Source organism: Schistocerca americana, chromosome 5 (assembly GCF_021461395.2).
Source record: "Schistocerca americana isolate TAMUIC-IGC-003095 chromosome 5, iqSchAmer2.1, whole genome shotgun sequence".
Taxonomy (NCBI): Eukaryota; Metazoa; Arthropoda; class Insecta; order Orthoptera; family Acrididae; genus Schistocerca; species Schistocerca americana.
The window spans coordinates 471,954,481-471,976,423 of NC_060123.1; the positions used below are offsets into that span (position 1 = coordinate 471,954,481).

Genomic DNA, 21,943 nt, shown 5'->3' on the forward strand with positions numbered 1-21,943 from the left:
GAGTAATGACCAGTGATTTTTCTCTGAGGCATTCCAGAAGTTTTTGCAAACTAAATGATATCTATGACCTGACCATTGTTTCATTAACACCAAAGCAGAGCAGTTGGTCAGAACATTTGAGCCTAACATACACGAGGCAATTACGCCTGAGAAAGCTGCACACTTCGCTAGCACTATCACTGCCTGCACATAGTACATAGAATTTTAGTTGGTGTAGATCACAACCCTAACTTCCACCTCTAGCAAGATAGTCATATAACCATCACTCACATAATCACCCTTCTCCACAGAGGCAATCAGAGTTTTGACACGTTTTCTTGCTATGAACCTCTATGCTCTCATTCATGACTGCAGCCTTACAGAGCTGTTCCAAAGGTGCAGATGTAGGATGCTCTTGGACACGATTCAATGAGTTCTAGAAACATTCCTCTCTCTATTATCATATAGATTCATCTGTCTGGGCATGCACCTTCAGCAATACAGCAGGGTTGACATCGTTGTTTTTGGGCACGAGGGTGTCAACTGATAAAAGTGATGGACAGCCAAGAATGGAGAATATGTCAGCTGTGGCTCCAATAGCTCTGATACTACACACCCACACACACACACACACACACACACACACACACACACACACAACTACTCAAAACAACTGTGACACAGACTCTAGACTGCTAGCTGCTATAGGTCCCAAACCTCACTGCCACCTCTAAGTAGACAGTATTACGACCTCCAACCACACTACAGCCCTTCTCCACAGTGGCAACCAGGGGGTTCTGGAAACTACCAATATATTTGGGTCACGAAAGAGGGGTACCTTTAGCACCCGCCATGATGACAGTCAAAGCCACCCCTTCCCCACCCCTGCATCTTGGGAGATATGGATAAGTACAGTGTTGCAAATACTGATACGGACTCCATCAAAGCAGCTTAGATGATGCTGCACCTGACAAATGCAACTGACACTCTGAACAAGCACTCTCTTGCAATTTATGAAGCTTTCACTTTGCACTTATAACTGTTAATTAATTCAAACTTCACTAGCTGATCTAGACTGCTGCTAATGTCTGGGAATGCTAGTTTGCAATAAAAAGCAAATCAAGTGTAGTCTTAGAAAGAGCTGCTAATAAAATATTTTTGGACATTAATCACTGGTTCCTAGGCAATCCTTTGTCATTCAACTTTGAAAAAAACACACTACATGCAATCTAGAACTTGTAAGGGGTGTCCCACGAGTATATGCGTAACATATGGTGACAAGCAGATAGAAGTGGATAGTGTTAAATTCTTGGGATTACAGCTTGATAATAAATTCAACTGGGAGGAGCACACCACAAAACTGCTGAAGTGTCTAAACAAATCTTTATTTGCAATATGAATTCTGTCAGACATAGAGGGTATACAAATGAAAAAGCTGGCATACTATGCTTACTTTCACTCTGTAATGTCATATGGGATTATTTTTTGGGGTAAGTCATCAAGCCAAGCTAAAGTTTTCCAGGCACAAAAATGTGAAATAAGAGTTATATGTGGTGTGAACTCAAGAACATCCTGGAGAGGCCTGTTTAGGGAGCTAGGGATATTAACTACTGCTTCCCAACATATTTATCCCTTAATAAAATTTGTCATTAAAATATATCACTTTTTCAAACTAATACTAGAAATCAGCCATAAAAATCTTAACAACCAATGATATTAAGTTTAAGAGAAGCCTAAAGGATTTATTGGTGGCCCACTCCTTCTAACTCCATTGATGAATTTCTCAGTAGAACCAACTTTTGTGTGTGTGTGTGTGTGTGTGTGTGTGTGTGTGTGTGTGTGTGTGTGTACAATCTAACTTCTGCATCATTTCAGTGCAGTAATGTGTTCTTTGTAAATAAGTTCTGTAGTAGTTCTATTGTATGTTTATTACATTATAAATAAATAAAAACATTTTTTGAATTTTAAATTCAGTGCATTAATGCGATCTTAGTAAATGTGTGTTGTAAAATTATCCTTTCATACAGTGTTTAAAAAAATGATGATGATTCTTCACATGGGACCTGTGGAAGGTAAATTAGCTTATTTGTTTTAGTTGTAAATATTTGTCATGTATTATTGTTTTTCTGACATGTTCTATATACTGGAGGACCTCGTCACTAGGGATCAATTGGAATGGAAGTAAATCTAATCTAATCAGTATACAACAAATTTGGCTTTGCGTAACAGTATTAACTTGGCTCATTAATTTCATTGTGTATTTGCTCATTTAAGACAGATTCTTGTACTGGACTGTGTTGAGCATAGTGTGACAGCTTTTGAACTTTATTTCAGTAACTCACTCCATGCTTTAATGCTGGGTCAGACATAACAAACTGAAATCAGACCCTGAACAAAAAGGTTTCTTTATGTCTTCGTTTTGTTCATATAAAAAAAAGTGCTATTATATGTTACAGGTTCCAGAAGACGATTTTGCAGTTATGTATTGCTGTCAGAACAGTAACAGTGGCAATAACAATAATAATAGCTACAACTTACCTCAGGTGGTATCAGTCGTTTCAGGTTTTTACATGTTATTTCCTCTAAATGGGATGGCACACAAATAGCCTTATCTTCTGAGGATTCTGTACTTGTAGACTTTGAAGAGCATTTATCGGCTGAATCATAGGATTTCTCTTTGCTTTTTAGATGCATATGTGATGCAGATACATGGCTTACTTGTTCATGACTTTCACTGGCACTGCTCTGAGAACTGCTACTGTATGTTGCATTTCCAGACAAAGCATAATTTGCTCTCTGCCCATTACACATCTCACTTGATGGAGACATCCTGTAAGAAACAAGTGGGATTCTCCTTAAAACATTTGTGTTTGAGAAACTAAAAATTTGATTTATTATATCCAGCCATTTCCAGTTATTTGTACATCAGGTCATATGAGGTCCTATTAACTTTCTGAAGATGCAAAATTATGTAGTGAATTCCATATACTGATGAACTGTGCTGGCAATGCCTTTGAAACATCTATTAGCCAAACTGTAAAAAGATAAAAGCTACACACATAATTTGTAGTGATTTTCCAACACACACACACACACACACACACACACACACACACACACACACACAGAGAGAGAGAGAGAGAGAGAGAGAGAGAGAGAGAGAGAGAGATTATTTACTAATGCTTATCATTTCACAGCTTAAATCATAAATGATCTAAAACTAATACATCAATCAACATCACTGTTGTTATGCACTGCCTGGTGGGGGCCTATAGTGTGTCTGTCGGTTCTTCCTCAATTTCTAATTATGACTCTTCTTTTCTCAAGCTTCAGTTGCTTCTTTTAATTGCCAATAATTTCTGTTGATCTTCAATTCATTAATCACGTGTGTTCTTTGTTCCACTCTACATTTTCGTTCTGTCTTGTGTTTTAGCATCCTATGCAGAAAACACGTCTAACATTTGTGAGCCTAAGAGGTTACTATGAGCAATATTCCCAAAAGTAATAACTAGTGCTGGTTTTATTACTTGACTGAACAGTGTTAAGTTCACTATTACGAAAATCTTTGTCATTTGTGTTCATAAGACAGCTTTTATGAGTAACTCAACAACCAACTCTGATGGTGAGAATACCGAGTTTAGGACATGACTGCTTGGTCATGCCCCACTTGCTTTTTTTTATTTACAAAGGATTACTGTGAAAGTAAGTAAAATATGTTCGATGGTATATTAAAAGTGATAAAATTTTCAGTACATTGTGTGGTATATACTGCATAGAATTTTAATCAGAAATGAGCTGAACAAGTACATACCCATCAGAGGCATCATTTAATGATGTGCTAAGGGAATCATCAGTAATACTGCTTTGACAGTCTAAATTGGAACTCTGCTGGAACGGTTCTAGCCAAGCTGCTTTATAAGCAACAATATTGGGATGATGCAGTTTAGCCAAAAGCTTTACCTCTTGCAGGCTTTTAAGAAAATTATCAACTCTGTGATATCTGAAAATAAATTGTATTTATTATATTTATAACATTTTGAAACGCTTATGCACAAACTGAAATACATTTTATAATAGATAAGTGATAAACAGTTTATTTGTTACAACTGTGTCAAACGTACTTTTAAATAAATACTGTAATGGAAATTCCTGTTGGAATATAGGTACTTTAATGAGTAAAGGTAACAAATTACTGAATAGTATAGGCACTGAGCTGACAAGGTTTTTTTTAGATTAGGCAGCTCTCTATCCAATCCAGATACTGATAGTTGTAGGAAACACAAATGTACCAGTGTAAGATCAAAAGAAATGCTTCCCACAGGGGAGGGTATTAAAATCCTAGTGGTGAACTGGTGAGTATTCGCGATGAAGTGCAAGAGTTCGAAGTACTCCTGAAAAACAGTGAAGCTCACAAAATACTAGGTACAGAAAGCTGTTTGAAACCTGAAATTAATTTGCTGTAAGATTTTTGGGGAAATTTTCATTGTATATTGAAAGGATTGGCTAATAGGAAATGGAGGTGGCGTATTTGTTGCAGTAGACAAGAAACCCAAATTCACTGCAATATAAATTGAAATTGCATGTGAGACTGTTTGAGCAAAATGCAGTATAAAGTGTGGTCATAAAATTGTAATTGGATCCTTCTGCCACCCACTAGACTCCTCTCCCGATGTGATCGAAAACTTTATACAGCCAACCTCAGTTCACTTGTACGTAAGTTCCCCAACGATACTGTGATCATCGTTGGAGGCTTTAACCACCCAACAGTTAACTGGGAAAATTATAGTTTTGTTATTGGTGAGCATGAAGACTTCCTGTGAAATATATCTGAATGCCTTCTCTGAAAACTATCTAGAACACATAGTTTAGAACCTCACCCATGATGGAAATATATCGGATCTAATGGCAACAAATAGATCTGATTCTTTTAGGATATCCACATCAAAACTGGTATCAGTGACCATAATGTGGTTGCGGCAACAATGATTAGCAAAGTACAAAGAATGGCTGAAACAAGCAAAATGATATATATGTTTTGTAAACTAGATTTAAAAAATCAGTAGTGTCTTATCTCAGTGAGGAATTTGACTCTTTCAGCACAAGGCAGGAGCATGTAGATGAATTATGGCTCAAGTTTAAAAGAATAGTTGACCCTGCACTCAACATATATGTATCCAGCAGAACAGCTCAACACGATGTGGTGAAGCAAGCTGGGATATTTTTTCTTCCACTCTTGTTTTGCCATCTGCGTCCTTAAAATTAATTTTTTTGTTTTTGACTAATTACTGTTAACAAACATGACTATAAGCTGCATTTTCATAAAAGAGAAAGGCTGGCCATCAGTTTTAAAGAATATAGCACCAGATCTAATTTTATGTTTAGTTTTATGTATGTAATTGATTTTCTAATTTATTTTGACTATTACTAGTTAGTATCTTTTGTTATAGGGTAAAATCAGTAATTGTTTCATAGCTCAAATTCTACTGTTGACTTATAAACAACTATACATTCTGTACTAATTGTAAACATTTGGAGGACCAACTAATAGTATTCTTAAAGAATCTATTTGGCTCTATTTGAAAACATGTTAGCAAAGCCAGCCCTTAATTAATTCCAAAGTAATTAACAGTTTGGTCAAAAGTATTGTTTGTGTAATGATATCTGTTAATTTCATCATTTAAACAAATAATTCAGCTTAACTCTTGTGGTAGAAGAAACTGTTAAAAAGAAGGAAGTTTTTACTGTATTCAGTTAATTGAATGAGCTAAGTTTTAATTGTAATTTCTGTAAATTAAACATCAAACAATGTGTAGTTTCAGTGCCTATTATTGTGAGGATATATAAGGGCCCAATTTTTGGTCCCGACACAGTCAGAACAGTACTGAAGTGGATGAGATCGTTAAGGTTAAGGAGGAGGAACCTAGTAGAAAAATCAGCAAGGGAAAAAGTTTACGGCAGACGGAAAAGTGGAAGCGATGTTAATGAATATTATGAGTAGTATGTGTATGAAAAATACATTAGTAGTATGAAATAAGACATTAGTAGGGTAGAAAGCAGTATCAAAAAAGACATAAGCAGGGTGAAAAAGAAAACTGATAGTATTATAACTGAAATGGGAGGATGATGAAATAAGACATTAGTAGGGTAGAAAGCAGTATGAAAAAAGACATAAGCAGGGTGAAAAAGAAAACTGATAGTATTAGAACTGAAATGGGAGGATGAACTGAAGAAAGAAATTAAAAAGGAGATTAGGGTAGTCAGCCATAATCTTTAAGAATTGAATAAGAAGGCTGAAGCAGTAGTTAAATATTGTGATGAAAAGATAAAGAAAGTAGAGCAGAATACTAATGAGAAATTAACTTTAATGAGTAGTAAACGTGTAGCAGAGAGAAAGAAGCTATGTCATAACTATAGTACGAGGGTGGACGCTTCTGAAAAAGATGAAGTCAAAGCTGCCAGGAAATTTTGTGCTGAAAACAGGGTTAAACTTGAGAACCAAATCGATCACATTAAAAATGATTCAGAAACTGAGGCAGAAATCAAATGTGCAATAGTGGTAGAGGAAAAACTGTTAAACGTAAATGAAAATGTAGATTCAAAATTGACTGAAACAGAGAAAAAAGTGTAAAAGGTGCAAAATCTAAAGCAGAGAGAACGTGAAAGTGGGTCTGATTCTGACAGTATTGGTAATGATGATAGCAGTCACGAATCCAGTAGTGATGAGAACGAGGTATTTGAATTTATAATAGATAATGATGTCAGTGTGTTAAGTAAAGAAAGAATAAAGGAGGATACTATTAGGCCTAATCAAGAGTTAGAGTTTGAAAGCCCTAATGAGGAAGAGAGCCATGCTTCCTGTCATTTGACTGTGTCTGATAATTATTTTGGTAAGCAGGATGATAGTTTTTCTAGGGAAAAGATTAATGAGGATTTGTAGTATGAAGAAGATCACATGGTAAGTAAGATGGAAGTGGGTCACCCTGTAGTAATGGCAAGGTTATAAGGTATACATGTTAATAAGTGTTTACTGGACAGTGGTAGTGATTTGAGTGTCATTTCATGGGCATTTTTTGAATCTATTAAGAAAACAGAGCTTATAGTGGTGACGCAGGTGTCTGGAATAAATCTTATTGGTGCTACTATAAACAGAGTGTGAAGCAAGAGGTACTATTAACTGTGGAATCGGCAGGACAGCTGCTGGTATACAATTTGTTGGTGATTTGTTTAATATTTGGGACTAATTTCTTGTGCGATTAGCAAGTAGGGGGTTCAACATTCTGTGTTCAATTCGTTATGTGGCGATAATGCTTATCCCAGCTGTCTGTCTCATTTTTCATGTTTCCTGAGGCAGTCAAACTCTTCTCCTATCCTATCTGTAGTTTATAAGTGAATCAGAAACATTCTTTCTTTGACTGTCACATAATTTGGTACAGCAGCATACTTTAGTACAGAAGTATTTTAGAAAAGGTTTCTCCAGTGTTATCTATGTATACAGGGTGTTACAAAAAGGTACGGCCAAACTTTCAGGAAACATTCCTCACACACAAATAAAGAAAAGATGTTATGTGGACATGTGTCCGGAAACACTTAATTTCCATGTTAGAGCTCATTTTAGTTTCGTCCACCTACGCTCAATGGAGCACGTTATCATGATTTCATACGGGATACTCTGCCTGTGCTGCTAGAACATGTGCCTTTGCAAATACGACACAACATGTGGTTCATGCGCGATGGAGCTCCTGCATATTTCAGTCGAAGTGTTCGTACACTTCTCAACAACAGATTCGGTGACCGATGGATTGGTAGAGGCGGGCCAATTCTGTGGCCTCCACGCTCTCCTGACCTCAACCCTCTAGACTTTCATTTATGGGGCATTTGAAAGCTCTTGTCTACACAACCCCGGTACCAAATGTAGAGACTCTTCGTGCTCGTATTGTGGACTGCTGTGATACAATACGCCATCCTCCAGGGTTGCATCAGCGCATCAGGGATTCCGTGCGACGGAGGGTGGATGCATGTATCCCCGCTAACGGAGGACATTTTGAACATTTCCTGTAACAAAGTGTTTGAAGTCACGCTGGTACGTTCTGTTGCTGTGTGTTTCCATTCCATGATTAATGTGATTTGAAGAGAAGTAATAAAATGAGCTCTAACATGGAAAGTAAGCGTTTCCAGACACATGTCCACATAACATATTTTCTTTCTTTGTGAGTGAGGAATGTTTCCTGAAAGTTTGGCCGTACCTTTTTGTAACACCCTGTATATTATATTATGTTGTGTTAGCCATAAGTAATGGAGTCATAAGAGGATGGAAGGAAGAAAAGTGGTACCATGCTTAAAGAATTTCTGTCAAACAAAGAGGTAAGGTAAATGGAAAACAAAAGGTGTCAGCATATGTGGAGGAGAAGGTGCAGCTTATCTGAAAACATTACCATCTGAAGTAATCAGCTCATTGGTGTAGCAGCAGAGGCAATATACAGTAAAAACCATCTTAAATATCAGATCTTAATACTAATCATTGTATAATACAAGTGTTTGTGTTCAGTGCAATCAGTATATTGAGATAACTATCTATGTATAGAAGTGTCATGGTAAAGCCTTGTTTAAAATTAAGAATTTACAACTTTAAACATAGTTGCCTGGAGTAATGTGTGTGGAAAGAATAAGAAATGTTTGAATGTATATCGCCCTTCAGGCTAAAATCTTAAGCAATTTGACAGAATACGGTGAAGTAATAGTTTTTGTAAGTGATAGTTTGGTCTGATCAGTAATGAGGGTTATGTTTGGCTTAGCATAAGGATCTGTTACTGTGGAGTGTTTTTCAGTAGAATCAATTTTGCAGTGAATAAGCAGAGCAGGTGTTTATTTATTAGTTAATGAAGCAATAATGAAATAGTAAAATAATGAATAATGTTAGGGTCTCAATGGTTAGGGAGCCTGTCTCTGCAGAAGGGATATTTTTTGAGAATGCATTCCGTTAGTTAACAAGATAAGAAAAGTAAGTAAAATAATGGAGCTGACAGACATGATTGAGTAATGAAAAAGATAACTGGATACAAACAAATGTGGTGTAACTGTATTGATGATCTATTTTTGAACTAGGCAACGTTTGGTACTGTTTATATTGTGCAATCCATGACATTGCAGCTGGGAATGAGAGCTTAACTGAAAGAGGAATATTTTAGTGAAGTACAAGTCATATAATGCTGCATTATTGGATCTATGGTTATCTGGAAACTTCTGTTTGTATTCTGAGGAATTATGAGCTAAAAGTGGTAACACTAGGATGAAGAAAAGTAATTTTGCTGATTAACTGATAACTGTGGTGCTAGAGTGGTGGGAGTATTTCAGACAGGACAGGTATTTGATAACATTTTTGAGGATTTAGTTTTCTGTTTGAATGAGAGTAGTACTCAGAGTGGAGAAATAGTGCAATGATTTGGTACAACTTCAATCCCCTTAATCTTGATTTGAATAGTAATTATGCTATGTGATGGTGACTATTCTTTTTTCATAACCTAATGATGCTATGCTACTTGAGGTTTTGCTATTTTGCAAGTGGGAAAGAAACAAAAATCTTTCAAGTTTAACCAGTTTCAGACAGAGGATTTAGAGTAAGGTTTTGCAGTGTAACGTGCTCTTGATTTAAAATTTTTTCTAGTCCACACCTTTCATACTATAGTCAAATTTAGTGCTAATTATTGCAATGTTATGAGAACTATGTAATATATTTATTTACATGTAATGACTATCATTTGCCATTAGTGTTCAACATTTTTTTTTCTTACACTTAAGTTAGAAGTAAAAGTAAGTGTACTAAAGTAGGGTATTTTGTCTCATTTTTTTCACATACTGTGGCAGAGGAGAGCCACCTCCAAGTGAACTGATAGTAGTGCATTTCCTGACTATCTGCCACTTGCACCTGTTGAAGGCGTGGACAACTTGGTGAGAAAAGGTGTAAAAGCTCATTAAAAATGTTAAAGTGCTTGTGGAAAATACTAATCATTGAGCAAGCGAAATTTTCTGCCTAAAATGTTAACTGCAATGCGCAGTGTAATTTAACTTTTTGCGACCCATGAGGATTTAATTTTCCAAGCAAGACAGGACTTAAATAAAGTGATATGTATGTTCGAATATGTAATTATCACTTACCCAAAAAGGACATCACTTATGATGAAGATGCCTAATTTTTTGTTAAAAGTATAAATTGTGGATATTTTGTGCAATTGTACAATACATTGTATGTAAATATTTTGTACGGGTATCTTGAAATCGCCAGTTCATATAAGTATAAATTTGAAAAAAATTATGTACTGTAGTTTCTGATAAGGAGATTTTTTATGAAATATTCTTTTGTGTGTAGAATGTTAAACCCACTTTCTGGGCATTACACAGTTAGCTATATGTGATATCTGTCTGGTCAGTCCAATAGGGTGATGTGACAAAGCAAGCTGGGATATTTTTTCTTCCACTCTCATTTTGCCATCTGCCTCCTTAAAACTCATTTTTTCATTTTTGACTAACGACTGTTAAGATACAGGTGTACAAGCTGCATTTTCATAAAAGGGAAAGGTTGACCATCACTTTTAAAGAATGTAGCACAAGATCTAATTTTATTTTTAGTCTTATGTATGTAATTGATTTTCTAATTTATTTTGACTATTACTAGTTAGTATCTTTTGTTATAGGGTGAAAGCAGTAATTGTTTCATAATTTAAATTCTGTTGTTGACTTATAAACAAATACACATTCTGTACTAATTGTAAACATTTGGAGGAATTACTAATTGCATTCTTAAAGGATCTATTTGGCTCTATTTGAAAACATGTTAGCCAGCCCTTAATTAATTCCAAAGTAATTAACAGTTTTGTCAAAAGTATTGTTTGCATAACAATATCTGTTAATTTCATCATTTAAACAAATAATTTGGCTTAACTCTTGTAGTAGAAGAAACTGTTGAAAAGGAGGAAGTTTTCACTATATTCAGTCAATTTAGTGAGCTAAGTTTTAATTGCAATTTCTGTAAATTAAATATCTAACAATGTGTAGTTACACTGTCTATTATTGTGAGGATATATAAGGGCCTGATTTTTGGTCCCGAGACAGTCAGTCCACGGCTGAATTTCAGATGAGAAACCTGTAATGGTTAGATCAACAATAATGTATCAAATTAACTGTGAAATAAGTGTAACACAATTAGGCCATGTGTTACAATAATGACAGTGTCTGTTCCATAAGTACCTTTTTATTCTGTGAACTGTGTGGTTAGGTTTTTACTGCTTGTAGTTGTTCGGCAGTAAACTATTGTAGCAGTATGTGGATGTTTGCCTGCAACCTATTAATGAGGCTTATCAAAAGTTAAACAATATTTAACTGGCCACATAATTGTGTATTATTGGGGGGGGGGTTGTGAACACTGAAAGTAAAGAACTGTGATATGCAACTGTGCACCTGTCGGCTACATCATTTAAAGTAGTCAGTGTTGAACTTCAGCCCCCCCCCCCCCCCCCATTTTTCAGCCATTATCACAAAACAGTATGTCGACACTGAGGACAACCAATGATGAAATAAATAAGATGAACATCACAATGCGAGGGACCCTCCATCGTATACAGTCACTGTAAAGAATGTTCTAAGGAAACAGACTACTGCATAACAGGTGTAAAACAAAGCATAGGGCTACAAATAGAGAGATGCTCAATATCGTCAAATGATCTTTCACAAAACCCAAAGAAATTCTGATCATATGTAAAGGCTGTTCGTGGTAACAGAGTTAACATCCAGTCCCTAGTGAATGAGGCAGAAATTGGAATTGGGGGCAACAGAGCAATGAGAATCCCAGAGAACTGCCCCAATTTAATCCTTGTACCACTTGAGAAGATGAGTGAAATCTGTGTTAGTGGTGTTGAGACACAGCTGCTACAGTCTATCATAGGTACCTCAACCAAAATACTGGGCCCAGTAATTGGAAGAAAGCAAAGGCAACATGCATCTACATGAAGGGTAGTAGAAGTGATCCACCAAACTACTGTCCAATATCCTTGACATCGATTTGTAGTAGAATCTTAAAACATATTCTGATCTCAAACATAATGAGATATCTTTAACAGAATGAGCTCCTCCATGCCAACCAGTATGTATTCTGAAAACATCGACAATGTGAAACTCCACTCACACTTTTTTCACATGACATACTGAAAGCCTTAGATCAGGGATGTCAGGTAGATGCAGTATTTCTTGATTTCTGAAAAACATATTACTCAGTACCACAACAATGCTTATTGTCAAAAGTTCAATCAAATGGGGTATCAAGTGACATTTGTGACTGAATTGAGGGCTTTTAGGTAGGGAGGACGCAACATGTTATCTTGAATAGAGAGTCATCACCAGATATAGAAGTAACTTCGGGTATGCCCCAAGGAATTGCGCTGTGACCCTTGCATTCATGTTGTATATTAATGAACTTGCAGACAATATTAAGAGTTATCTATAATGAAGTACTGTCAAAAAGAAGCCACATAAACTTTAAGTCAGATCTTGGTACGATTAAAAAGTGGTTCAAAGATTGGCAACTTGCTTTAAATGTTCAGAAATGCAAAACTGTACACTTCACAAAGCAAAAAAATGTAGGATCCAATGACCATCATATCAATGAGTCACAGTTGGAATTGGTCAAGTCATTCAAATATCTGGGTATAACACTTAGCAAGGAAATGAAATGGAATGATCACATAGGTTCATTTGTGGGGGGCAAAGCAGGTGTTAAAATGCAGTTTATTGGTAGTGCAATCAGTCTACAATGGTAATTGCGTAAAAATAACTTGCGCGACTGGTTCTGGAATACTGCTCAAGTGTGTAGGACCTGTATCAAACAGGACTAACAGGGGATATTGAATGTATACAGAGAAGGGCAGCACAAATGGTCACAGGTTTGTCTAATCCATGGGAGTGTGTCACAGAGATACTGAAGGAACTGAACTTGAAGATTCATGAAGATAGGAGAACACTATAACTTCAGGAAGTCTATTAACAAAGTTTCAAGAATCATTTTTAAATGAGGACTCGAGGAATATACTACAACACCCTAAGTATCACTCACACAGGGATCGTGAAGACAAGATTTGATTAATTACAGCACGCACAGAAGCATTAAAACACTCATTCTTCCCATGCTCCATATGTGAATGGAATGGGAAGAGAGAGAGTGGAATATTGGGCTGTAGCCTCTACCATGCATTTCATGGCAGTTTGCCAAGCATAAATATAGATTTAGATGTAAATTCTATATTTTTATATAACCAATAATTAGTGTACATGCAGCTCGTGGTCTCGCAGTAGTGATCTCGCTTCCCGAGCATGGGGTCCCAGGTTCAATTCCTGGCGGGGTCAGGGATTTTCACCTGTCTCGAGATGACTGGGTGTTGTTGTGTTGTCTTCATCATCAACATTCATCCCCATTACGGTCGGAGGAAGGCAATGGCAAATCACCTCCACAAGGACCTTGCCTAGTACCGTGGTGCGGGTCTCCCGCATCGTTCCCCTATGTTCTGTGAAGGAGTATGGGATTTCATCATCATCATCATCATCACCAGACAAACAAAAGGGAACTGAATCTACACATGCAGGAATTAAGAATTATCTGTTCTAGATACTGTGTTGAACTTTTATCGTCTTTATTATGCAGTGTACACATACAACATTAACCGTGTGAATGAAACACGTGTTGTCAAAATATCTGTGGAATTTTATGAATCACGTAACAAAAGAGATTTGCTTTTCATGTATGAGGCATTTATTTTTAACCTTCAAATACATCTATTTTAAATGAATTTTTCTTCCTTATAGTACAACGAAGGGTACTAGTACTAGATAACAGAAGGAGTTGTTAACAAGCTGTAGCATTACAAGCGGTATGTCCACTGTACAAAGTAGTAAAAAAAACTGAGGGTTTAGTTGAGCATCATGTAGCTGTTAAGTTGTCATGATGTGGGTAAATGGAAATGCCGTGTGGCTAGGGTCTCCTGTCGGGTAGACCGTTTGCCTGGAGCAAGCCTTTGGAGTTGACACCACTTCGGCAACTTGCATGTCGATGGGGATGAAATTATGATGATAAAGACACCCAGTCCCTGAGTGGAGAAAATCTCTGACCCAGTCGGGAATCGAACCCGGGTCATTAGGTATCACATTCTGTTGCACTGACCACTCAGCTACCATGAGGTGGATGAATGCTGCAGAGTGCTCAAAGCCACAAGGGAAAGATGGGGGAGGGGGTGGGGGGGTTGGATCCAGCAGACTGCTGACTAGATGTAACTTGGAATTTCCATGATGGTTTGTTAAAATCGTACTGCCACATGCTTATGAATGTCAAATAATATGGCCAAGGTCAGACTGTGCTAATATTGAAAGCTTCGAACATTCATACGCTAAAACACAAAAACCACTCATAGATATGCTCTGAAAAATCTGATGACAGCATTGAAATCACAATAAAGAGGCAAATTCAATAAAATTATTACCACATTTACAAAGCAAGAAATAACTAAGTTAAACAACGGAAACTCCACGTAGGAATACCAGTAATGTAGGAAAAGACATGTTACTACTTACCACTAAGAAGACATGTTAAGTTGCAGACAGGCACAATTAAAAGACACTTACCTGAAACTTTTGGCCACAGCCTTCATCAGCCAAAGAGAAAACACACCATTCATACACACAAGCATGCTTACCTCACACACATCATGACCACCAACTCCAGCATCTCTGGCTGGAATGCAACTATCATGTGGGATCCAAGCGGCAATCTGGAGGGGGCGGGGAAGGGGAAGGGACAGTAGTGTACAGGTGGAGAGAGAGAGACGAATGCTGTCTGGTGGAGTGTCCAGGGACTAGAACGCCAACAAGTGCAGCACCAGGAGGTCATGGGGCAGGAAGGTGGGGGAAAAAAGGAGCAAAAATTGAGAGGAGTGAGAAAAGATGGGTGTACGTGTTGGCAGAGGGTGGAAAATAAACAGGGTGGGAGATGAGAATGGGGAGGAGATGATAGGACAAGGGGGTGGAGGGGGTGAGGACAATATGTTACTGTATGTTGAGGCCGGGGTAATTATGGGAGTGGAGAATGTGTTGTAAGGGTAACAACCATTTGCGCAGTTCAGAAAAGCTGGTGGTTGAGGGAGGGTTGCAGATGGCTCGGGTAGTGATGCAGCCATTGAAATAAAGTATATTAATTTTAGCTGCATGTTGTGCCAAAGGGTGGTCCACTTTGCTCTTGGCCACAGTTTGGCAGTGGCCGTTCATCCTGGTGGACAGCTGGTTGGTAGTCCTACTAATGTGTGCAATGATTGCAGCAGAGCTAGTAAATGACATGGCTGCTTTTACTGCCAGTCTGGTCCCTGATGGGATAGGATAAACCTGTGACAGGACTGGAATAGGAAGTGATAGGTGGGTAGATTGCGTAGGCCTTGCACCTCGGTTTTCCGCAGGGATATGATCCTTGTGGCAAGGAGTTGGGATTGGGATTGGCATAGGGATGGACTAGGATGTTGTGGAGGTTGGGTGACTGATGGAACACCAATTTAGGAGGGGTGGGAAGTATCTTGGGTAGTATGTCTCTCATTCCAGGGCATGAAGATAGATAACAACTGAACCACATCCTTTTCCAGGGCTTTGATTAACCTACCGTCATGCCCTGAAATGAGGGACATCCTACCCGAGATACTTCCCACCCTCCCTAAACTGGAGTTCTGTCACTCACCCAATGCCCATAACATCCTAGTCCATCCCTATGCCACTCAAAATCTCAACTCCTTCCCATAAGGATCATGTCCCTGTGGAAAACCCAGGTGTGAAGGCTACCCAATCCACCGACCCATCACTTCCGTGAAAGCAGCTGTGTCATTTACCAGCTCAGCTGTAATCATTGCACAGCATTTTACATTGGTAGGACTAACAACCAACTTTCCATCATGATGAATGGCCACTGTCAAACTGTGGACAAAAGCAAAGTTTACCACCCTGTGGCACAACATGCAGTTAAAAAGAACATAATTGATTTCACTGGCTGCATCACTACACGAGCCATCTGGAACCCTCCCACGACCACCAGCTTTTCTGAACTGTGCTACTGGAAGTTAACCTTACAACACAGTCTCTGCTCCCGTAATTACCCCGGCCTCAACCTACTGTAGCATACTGTCCTCACACCCTCCACCAAACAGTTTCCACCCTCCTGTCCTATCATCTCCTCCCCATTCTCATCTCCCACCCTGTTTATTTGCCAGCCTCTGCCAACACACCTGCCCATTTTCCCCACTCCTCTCCTTTTTCGCTGCCTTTTTCCCCACCTTCCTGCTCTGTGACCTCCTGATGTTGCACTTGTTTGGCATTCTTGCCCATGCACACTCCACCAGATACCCTTTGTCTCTCTCCCCACCTGTACACTACTATCCCTTCCCCTTCCCCTCCCCCTTCCCTGCCCCCTCAAAATTCCCACTTGCATCCCATGTGGTAGTTGCATTCCGGCCAGAGATGCTGTAAGCTTGTGTGTATGAATCGTGTGTGTTTATCTTTTGCTGCGGCCAAAATCTTTATGTGAGTGACTTTTAACTGTGCCTGTCTGCAATTTAACATGTCTTCTTTATGGTAAGTAGCTGTCTGTCTTTTCCTACATTGTTTTAATTAACAAAGTTACTAATGTTTGTGTGTAAAATTGTTTATGACAACAGTAACAAAAGCTATAAACACAACATAAATGTGGAGAACACCATTGGACAGGTCTCGAAGTCAGCTACAAAATGCTCACATTTATCTTATTATTGAATTAATACAAAATTTATTATAAAGAATTTATTTTATATTTATCAATATAGTGCCAAGACAAAAGTTCTCCACAGATACATGACAGATTAGCAGCAGAATGAATGATTTGTTCTTTTATTCTGATTTGTTTATGTTTGTTTTATAAGTTGTTCGTAAGATGGCTGTTTAAGTAGCATAGCATGGCAGCAGCAAGCTGAATAGCTCTGTGAGTTTGAGTAGCTCTTGTCATTCTGTTTGTGATGTATAAAATATAAACCAAAGTTAATTATTCTGCACTGGTTAACGTATAATAAAGTAATATCTGTCTGCAAACTGTCTAAAATGTATGTTATATTTGTTTAAAAGATGTAAAGGTTATAAAATATGTACTCATCAGGATGATGCTTACTTGAGTCTCATGGGTAAGATCTGTGCTGTTTAAGTATAGTTCACAGATAGACAACAAAATGGCCCCATCAGAGGCTGGGCCACCTGTGAAAACATCCATGGCATATATCAGGTCTGCTGCAATTACTGCACAGCTTTTTATATTAGTATGACTACCAATCAGCAGCCCACCAAGATGAATGGCTACCACTAAACTGTGGCCATGAGCAAAGTGGACCACCCTGTGGCACAACATGCATCTGAGCAGGACGAATATGTGAGCCGTAGCACCTCAGAAGCGAAATGCAACACCTGGAAAATGTTCTGAGGAGCAATGGGTACTCCACAAATTATATTAGAAGTGTAACAGAGCCAAACATTTGGCGAAGTAAGGAATCAGAAAAAGAAATGTGGGTATGGCCTTTCTGCCATACATTCCCAGAGTGACAGACAGAATCAGCCGTATATTGCGCAAACATGGCGTAAACGCAATTTTCAAACCGACAAGGAAGATCAAAGAGTGTCTTAGATCAGCAAAGGAGAAAAGGGACCCATTTGAAATGTCGGGAGTATACCGTATACCATGCACATGCGGAAAAGTTTATGTCGGAATGACTGGACAATCAATCAACACCAGGATCAAAGAACATAAGTGACATTGCGGGTTGGGGCAGGTAGAGAAATCGGCCGTAGCAGAGCACGCACTGAGTGAGACCGACCACGTAATAGAATTTGCCGACACGGAAGTTCTGGCTGTAGAGAAACACTATCACACGCGCTTGTTCAGAGAAGCTGTAGAAATACAAAAACACGCAAACTGCTTCAACAAGGAAGAGGAAAGCCTTAACGTAAACAGATCATGGCTTCCCATACTGCAGCAAATGACTGTCGCAGGTAGCAAGAGGAGAACCGCACCGGAAATGACCGTGGAGAAGCCCTCTGACGTTGGCGCGCCAGGTGCATATAGTCTGCGGCCGTGAGCTCGCCTCCAGTTCACCACCGGCAATGGAGGGTGAAGCTTTGACAATGCCAGCCACTCGTGCTGGCGAAACATCAGTAAAATCATTAGATGAATGTCGGCTGAAGAACCCGAGACAGAATCCAACAGGAAATTTTTCATTCTACTGATCCACGATTCAATCTCGATGATCCCATGACCACTGCAATCATAACTGATGATATTGTTGGGTCAACATGGGGATATGTAGGGGTCATCTGCTTTGGAAGCCTGTGTTCAACAATGTGTGCTGAACAGTGTGAACAGTGCACTCTGAAACACCTGTGCCTTCACCAGCATTGCATTGTTATATCTGTTATACTGTTTTACAGATCAGATAATCCTCTCAGACTTCCACATTCTGTGATAAGGTGTAAATTTCCAATAACTTGCTGCCTACGTTTTGTTTCACCGTCCTTCTACCACTTACTGTGTGATAAGGGACTACTAATTTGCAGTTGGGCCAAGTCTGATGGGGAAAAAGAGGAGCAGTACCTGTTTTTGAAGTCCTGAACAATGTCACCAGCTTACGAAGAAAGAGATATCCCAGAAGTGTTGTCGATAACTGCAGGATGTTCGTACATAGAACGATAGTACTGAGAGTGAGGAACGGGAAGCCATGTGATAACGGGCTATAAACTGTGGAGAGCCAATGGAGAAAGAGAGAGATGTTCCTCATGCAGGAAGTTAAGTTGCTTGACATGGGTTGACACTGGTCAATTATGGCAGATATCCTTTCAATGTGAATGCAGTAACAATCCACAGTGGCATGACAGCATAATTACGATTGTGGGTTTTGGAAAGCATGTCAAGTTGGTGTGGGGTGAAAGGTTCTGGTATGGGCAGAGGAACCTGTGAATCCATTGGAAATCAGGCTGAATTTCTGGAAAGAGAACCAGACAACAAGCTCTTGTTGCAAGAGGTATGTAATAATTAGCAGAGACAGTCTGCATATTTTCACATATGTAGTGAAGCATTTTTCTGCAGGAAGAATAATCTAAATGAGATCTGTTTTAAAACTGTGAATGATGCTCTCTCCCTTGTCATGAGACCTTTGCTATCAGGAAGGCACTTGGTGGAAAAAAAAACAGGCATGGTTATTTCCCATTGCGGAGATGTTTATAAGTATTCAAAGTACCTAACAACCAGATCTTTAGTGCTCAATCTAAGTTATTATAAGATGTGTGGTACAAGGTAAGAGCGAGGCACAAGTGTGGCCTACCATAAAGTAATGGATCTGCCCTAAGTATGTTTTGTTATGAAAAGGTCAACTGGCTGCAAACTGTCCAAGTTAATGTGTTGGTAGTTCGTTTCAGAGACTCCTATGCCTGGTCTACAGTTCGAGACAGAGGTGTGATACCAGGAATTAAGAAAATCATTAACTTCCCTATGTTGAGACAGAACAGAAAAATTAGAATTCTATGACAATCTTAGAGCACCAATAAAACAGTATATTTAATTAGTTAATGATTTTAAGTATCAACTTCTCTCTTACAGGTGAAGGAGAGAAAGTAACTATTCCATGTAACAAGTTACATCAATGTAAGGAACTGAAAAGAGAATATATTAAGGATTTCACTAATAGTATCAGAATTGTACCACGAAGAAGTGTATGAAATTGATCAAACCTTACCTCAGACAAATTTTCTTTATAGCATATTCACCACCATCTAATTTGTTTCTTGCTTTGTAAACATAGCCAAACCCACCATGTGCTATATACTCCAACTCGACAAATTCCGTTTGATACCGAGATGATTCAAACAATTTTTCAGGGACCAGGAGCTTGCTGGGCAAAGCTTTCTTGAACGAATCTTTCCTGGTTAATAAGGAGACCAATGTTAAGATTAAACATACAGAGAAAGAGAGAGAGAGAGAGAGAGAGAGAGAGAGAGAGAGGGAGGGAGGGGGAGAACTGAAGTACGTTATGTATATAGTTTACTCATACCTGGCAACACTGATCAATCTATTATTTGCTCCTGGTTCATTTCCTATCTTTGCAATTTGAAGAAGATCCCAAACTGCTTGCACATAACGGTTTCTCATAAACTCGAGTTCTTCTATTGCATATGTACCATCAATTAATTTCAGTTTGAAAAGAATACGACAAATAGCTGTAAAATTAAAAAAAATGAACAGTTGAAACAAGCTATATAATGATATTGCACATCACCAATATTTTTCACCATTAATCCACAATATAAAAACTGATATGGTTTGATTCTTCCAAAATTGAAATTGGCGTTTCACTGAATACTTACACTAGCCAATAGTTTCAGAGACACGCAGAAATGTCTCCTAATCTTTATTCGGAAGAATAATATGTTTTTGGAGAGGTAACAAAAAGAAGGTACCCTGCTAAATCTTTCCTGCTGCTCTCTGAGAAGAGCACATACAAGTAAGTGTTATAAGACTTAAAAAGAAAATCTACATACTATAATGAAGCCTATTGATAGAAAAAATATTAGAATGATCACGCATTGCCAAATTATTAACTATAATCATCCAGTCTACACCACAGATAAAAATAAAGTTTACTTCTTTTTTCTCAAATTGTCAATTTACATACCATCATACAGAGCTCTCTGTTTGGTAGCATTTTTCTCTACGAACTTGCAAAGTTGTTTAACCAATGATTCAATTAAAAAACTCGTTTCCTGTGAAGGAAACTCTGCTTCTACCACAAGACCTGCATCATCTTCTCCAGCAAGTCGAGTAACTTCTGGCCTTATTAGACTTCTACTTGCAACAACTGGAGAATCTTCAAAGCAAAAACCATTTTCAGTATCAGTAGGCTCAGGAACATCACCATTTCCTACAATGATAAATCAAGAAATAATCATCATTACTCATTCATAGTTAACTGTACTGTATCTATTATACCCCAGAGAATAGAATTGTGGTGAAAAATAATTCTGTAGTAACAAGTTTTTTCTAGTAAATGGAAATAAGTGATTAATTACTTGGTACTTATTCCTGAAGTTAGCCTTTGTAATATTTCTACTAAAAGCAGATGAAAGTGTAGCTACATAAATGAAGAAAATGGGTAATTTTAAGAGACTGAGTTCTCTAAATGTGTAAGCTTACCAACATAAAAAAAAAAAAATTAATTTACTCGTAATGAACAAAAGAATTAAGAATTTTGTGTTTATATGCTTCCAATGGTAACAGCAAAAGTGCCTTAAAAAAAAAAAAAAAAAAAAAAAGCAGTGCTATTGTTGCTGAAGATTCAAGCAATAAATATTATAATATGTAGAGATTACAAAATTGATGTGGGAATGAAATTAAAACTGAAACAAGAACTAAACAGGGTCTTAAGAGAGTGGTTGATTAAGGCCAATCACTTATAACACCACCAGCAATATTGATAAGACTATGAATCAAAAATTCAGGAAACAGCTATCTCTGATCACAATGTGGTGCTCTGCAGTAAGCACACAAACAAAAAAATCCAAGAAACAGAACAAGTCAAGAGCAAAGTCAGGATTATAAATCAATGAAAAAATTAACATTTGGTTGAAATGCTCTAAGCACAAGGTGCAAACAACAATTATGTTCTGTTTTTAGTAGACTTTAGCACTATACTGACACATCATACTCTAAACCTACCTGTTGGAAGAACAAGGTTGATGCAGACAACTACACATCAGTTATTCAACATATATAAACAAAATAACAGAATTGTAGTTTGTTCACAATATCCAGAATGAATTCTCAGAGGTGTGCAAGGAGTGGAGGAAGCAAGTTCTGCCCGGACATGGGCTGCCAAGAGGGGTGAGGCTG

General features: G+C 38.0%; 1 protein-coding gene across 1 annotated transcript in view; it reads right to left on the bottom strand.

Annotated features, from left to right (window-relative positions):
• LOC124616742 (eukaryotic translation initiation factor 2-alpha kinase 1-like) overlaps window positions 1–21,943 on the bottom strand; it is a 152,608-nt gene that overhangs the window by 74,642 nt on the left and 56,023 nt on the right. The window contains exons 3-7 of the mRNA XM_047145111.1: window positions 20,730–20,975; window positions 20,109–20,274; window positions 19,794–19,979; window positions 3,791–3,979; window positions 2,518–2,809 (exon numbers count right to left, since the gene is read on the bottom strand). Coding sequence (XP_047001067.1) covers window positions 2,518–2,809; window positions 3,791–3,979; window positions 19,794–19,979; window positions 20,109–20,274; window positions 20,730–20,975 — 1,079 coding nt within the window. The remainder of the gene's footprint in view (window positions 1–2,517; window positions 2,810–3,790; window positions 3,980–19,793; window positions 19,980–20,108; window positions 20,275–20,729; window positions 20,976–21,943) is intronic.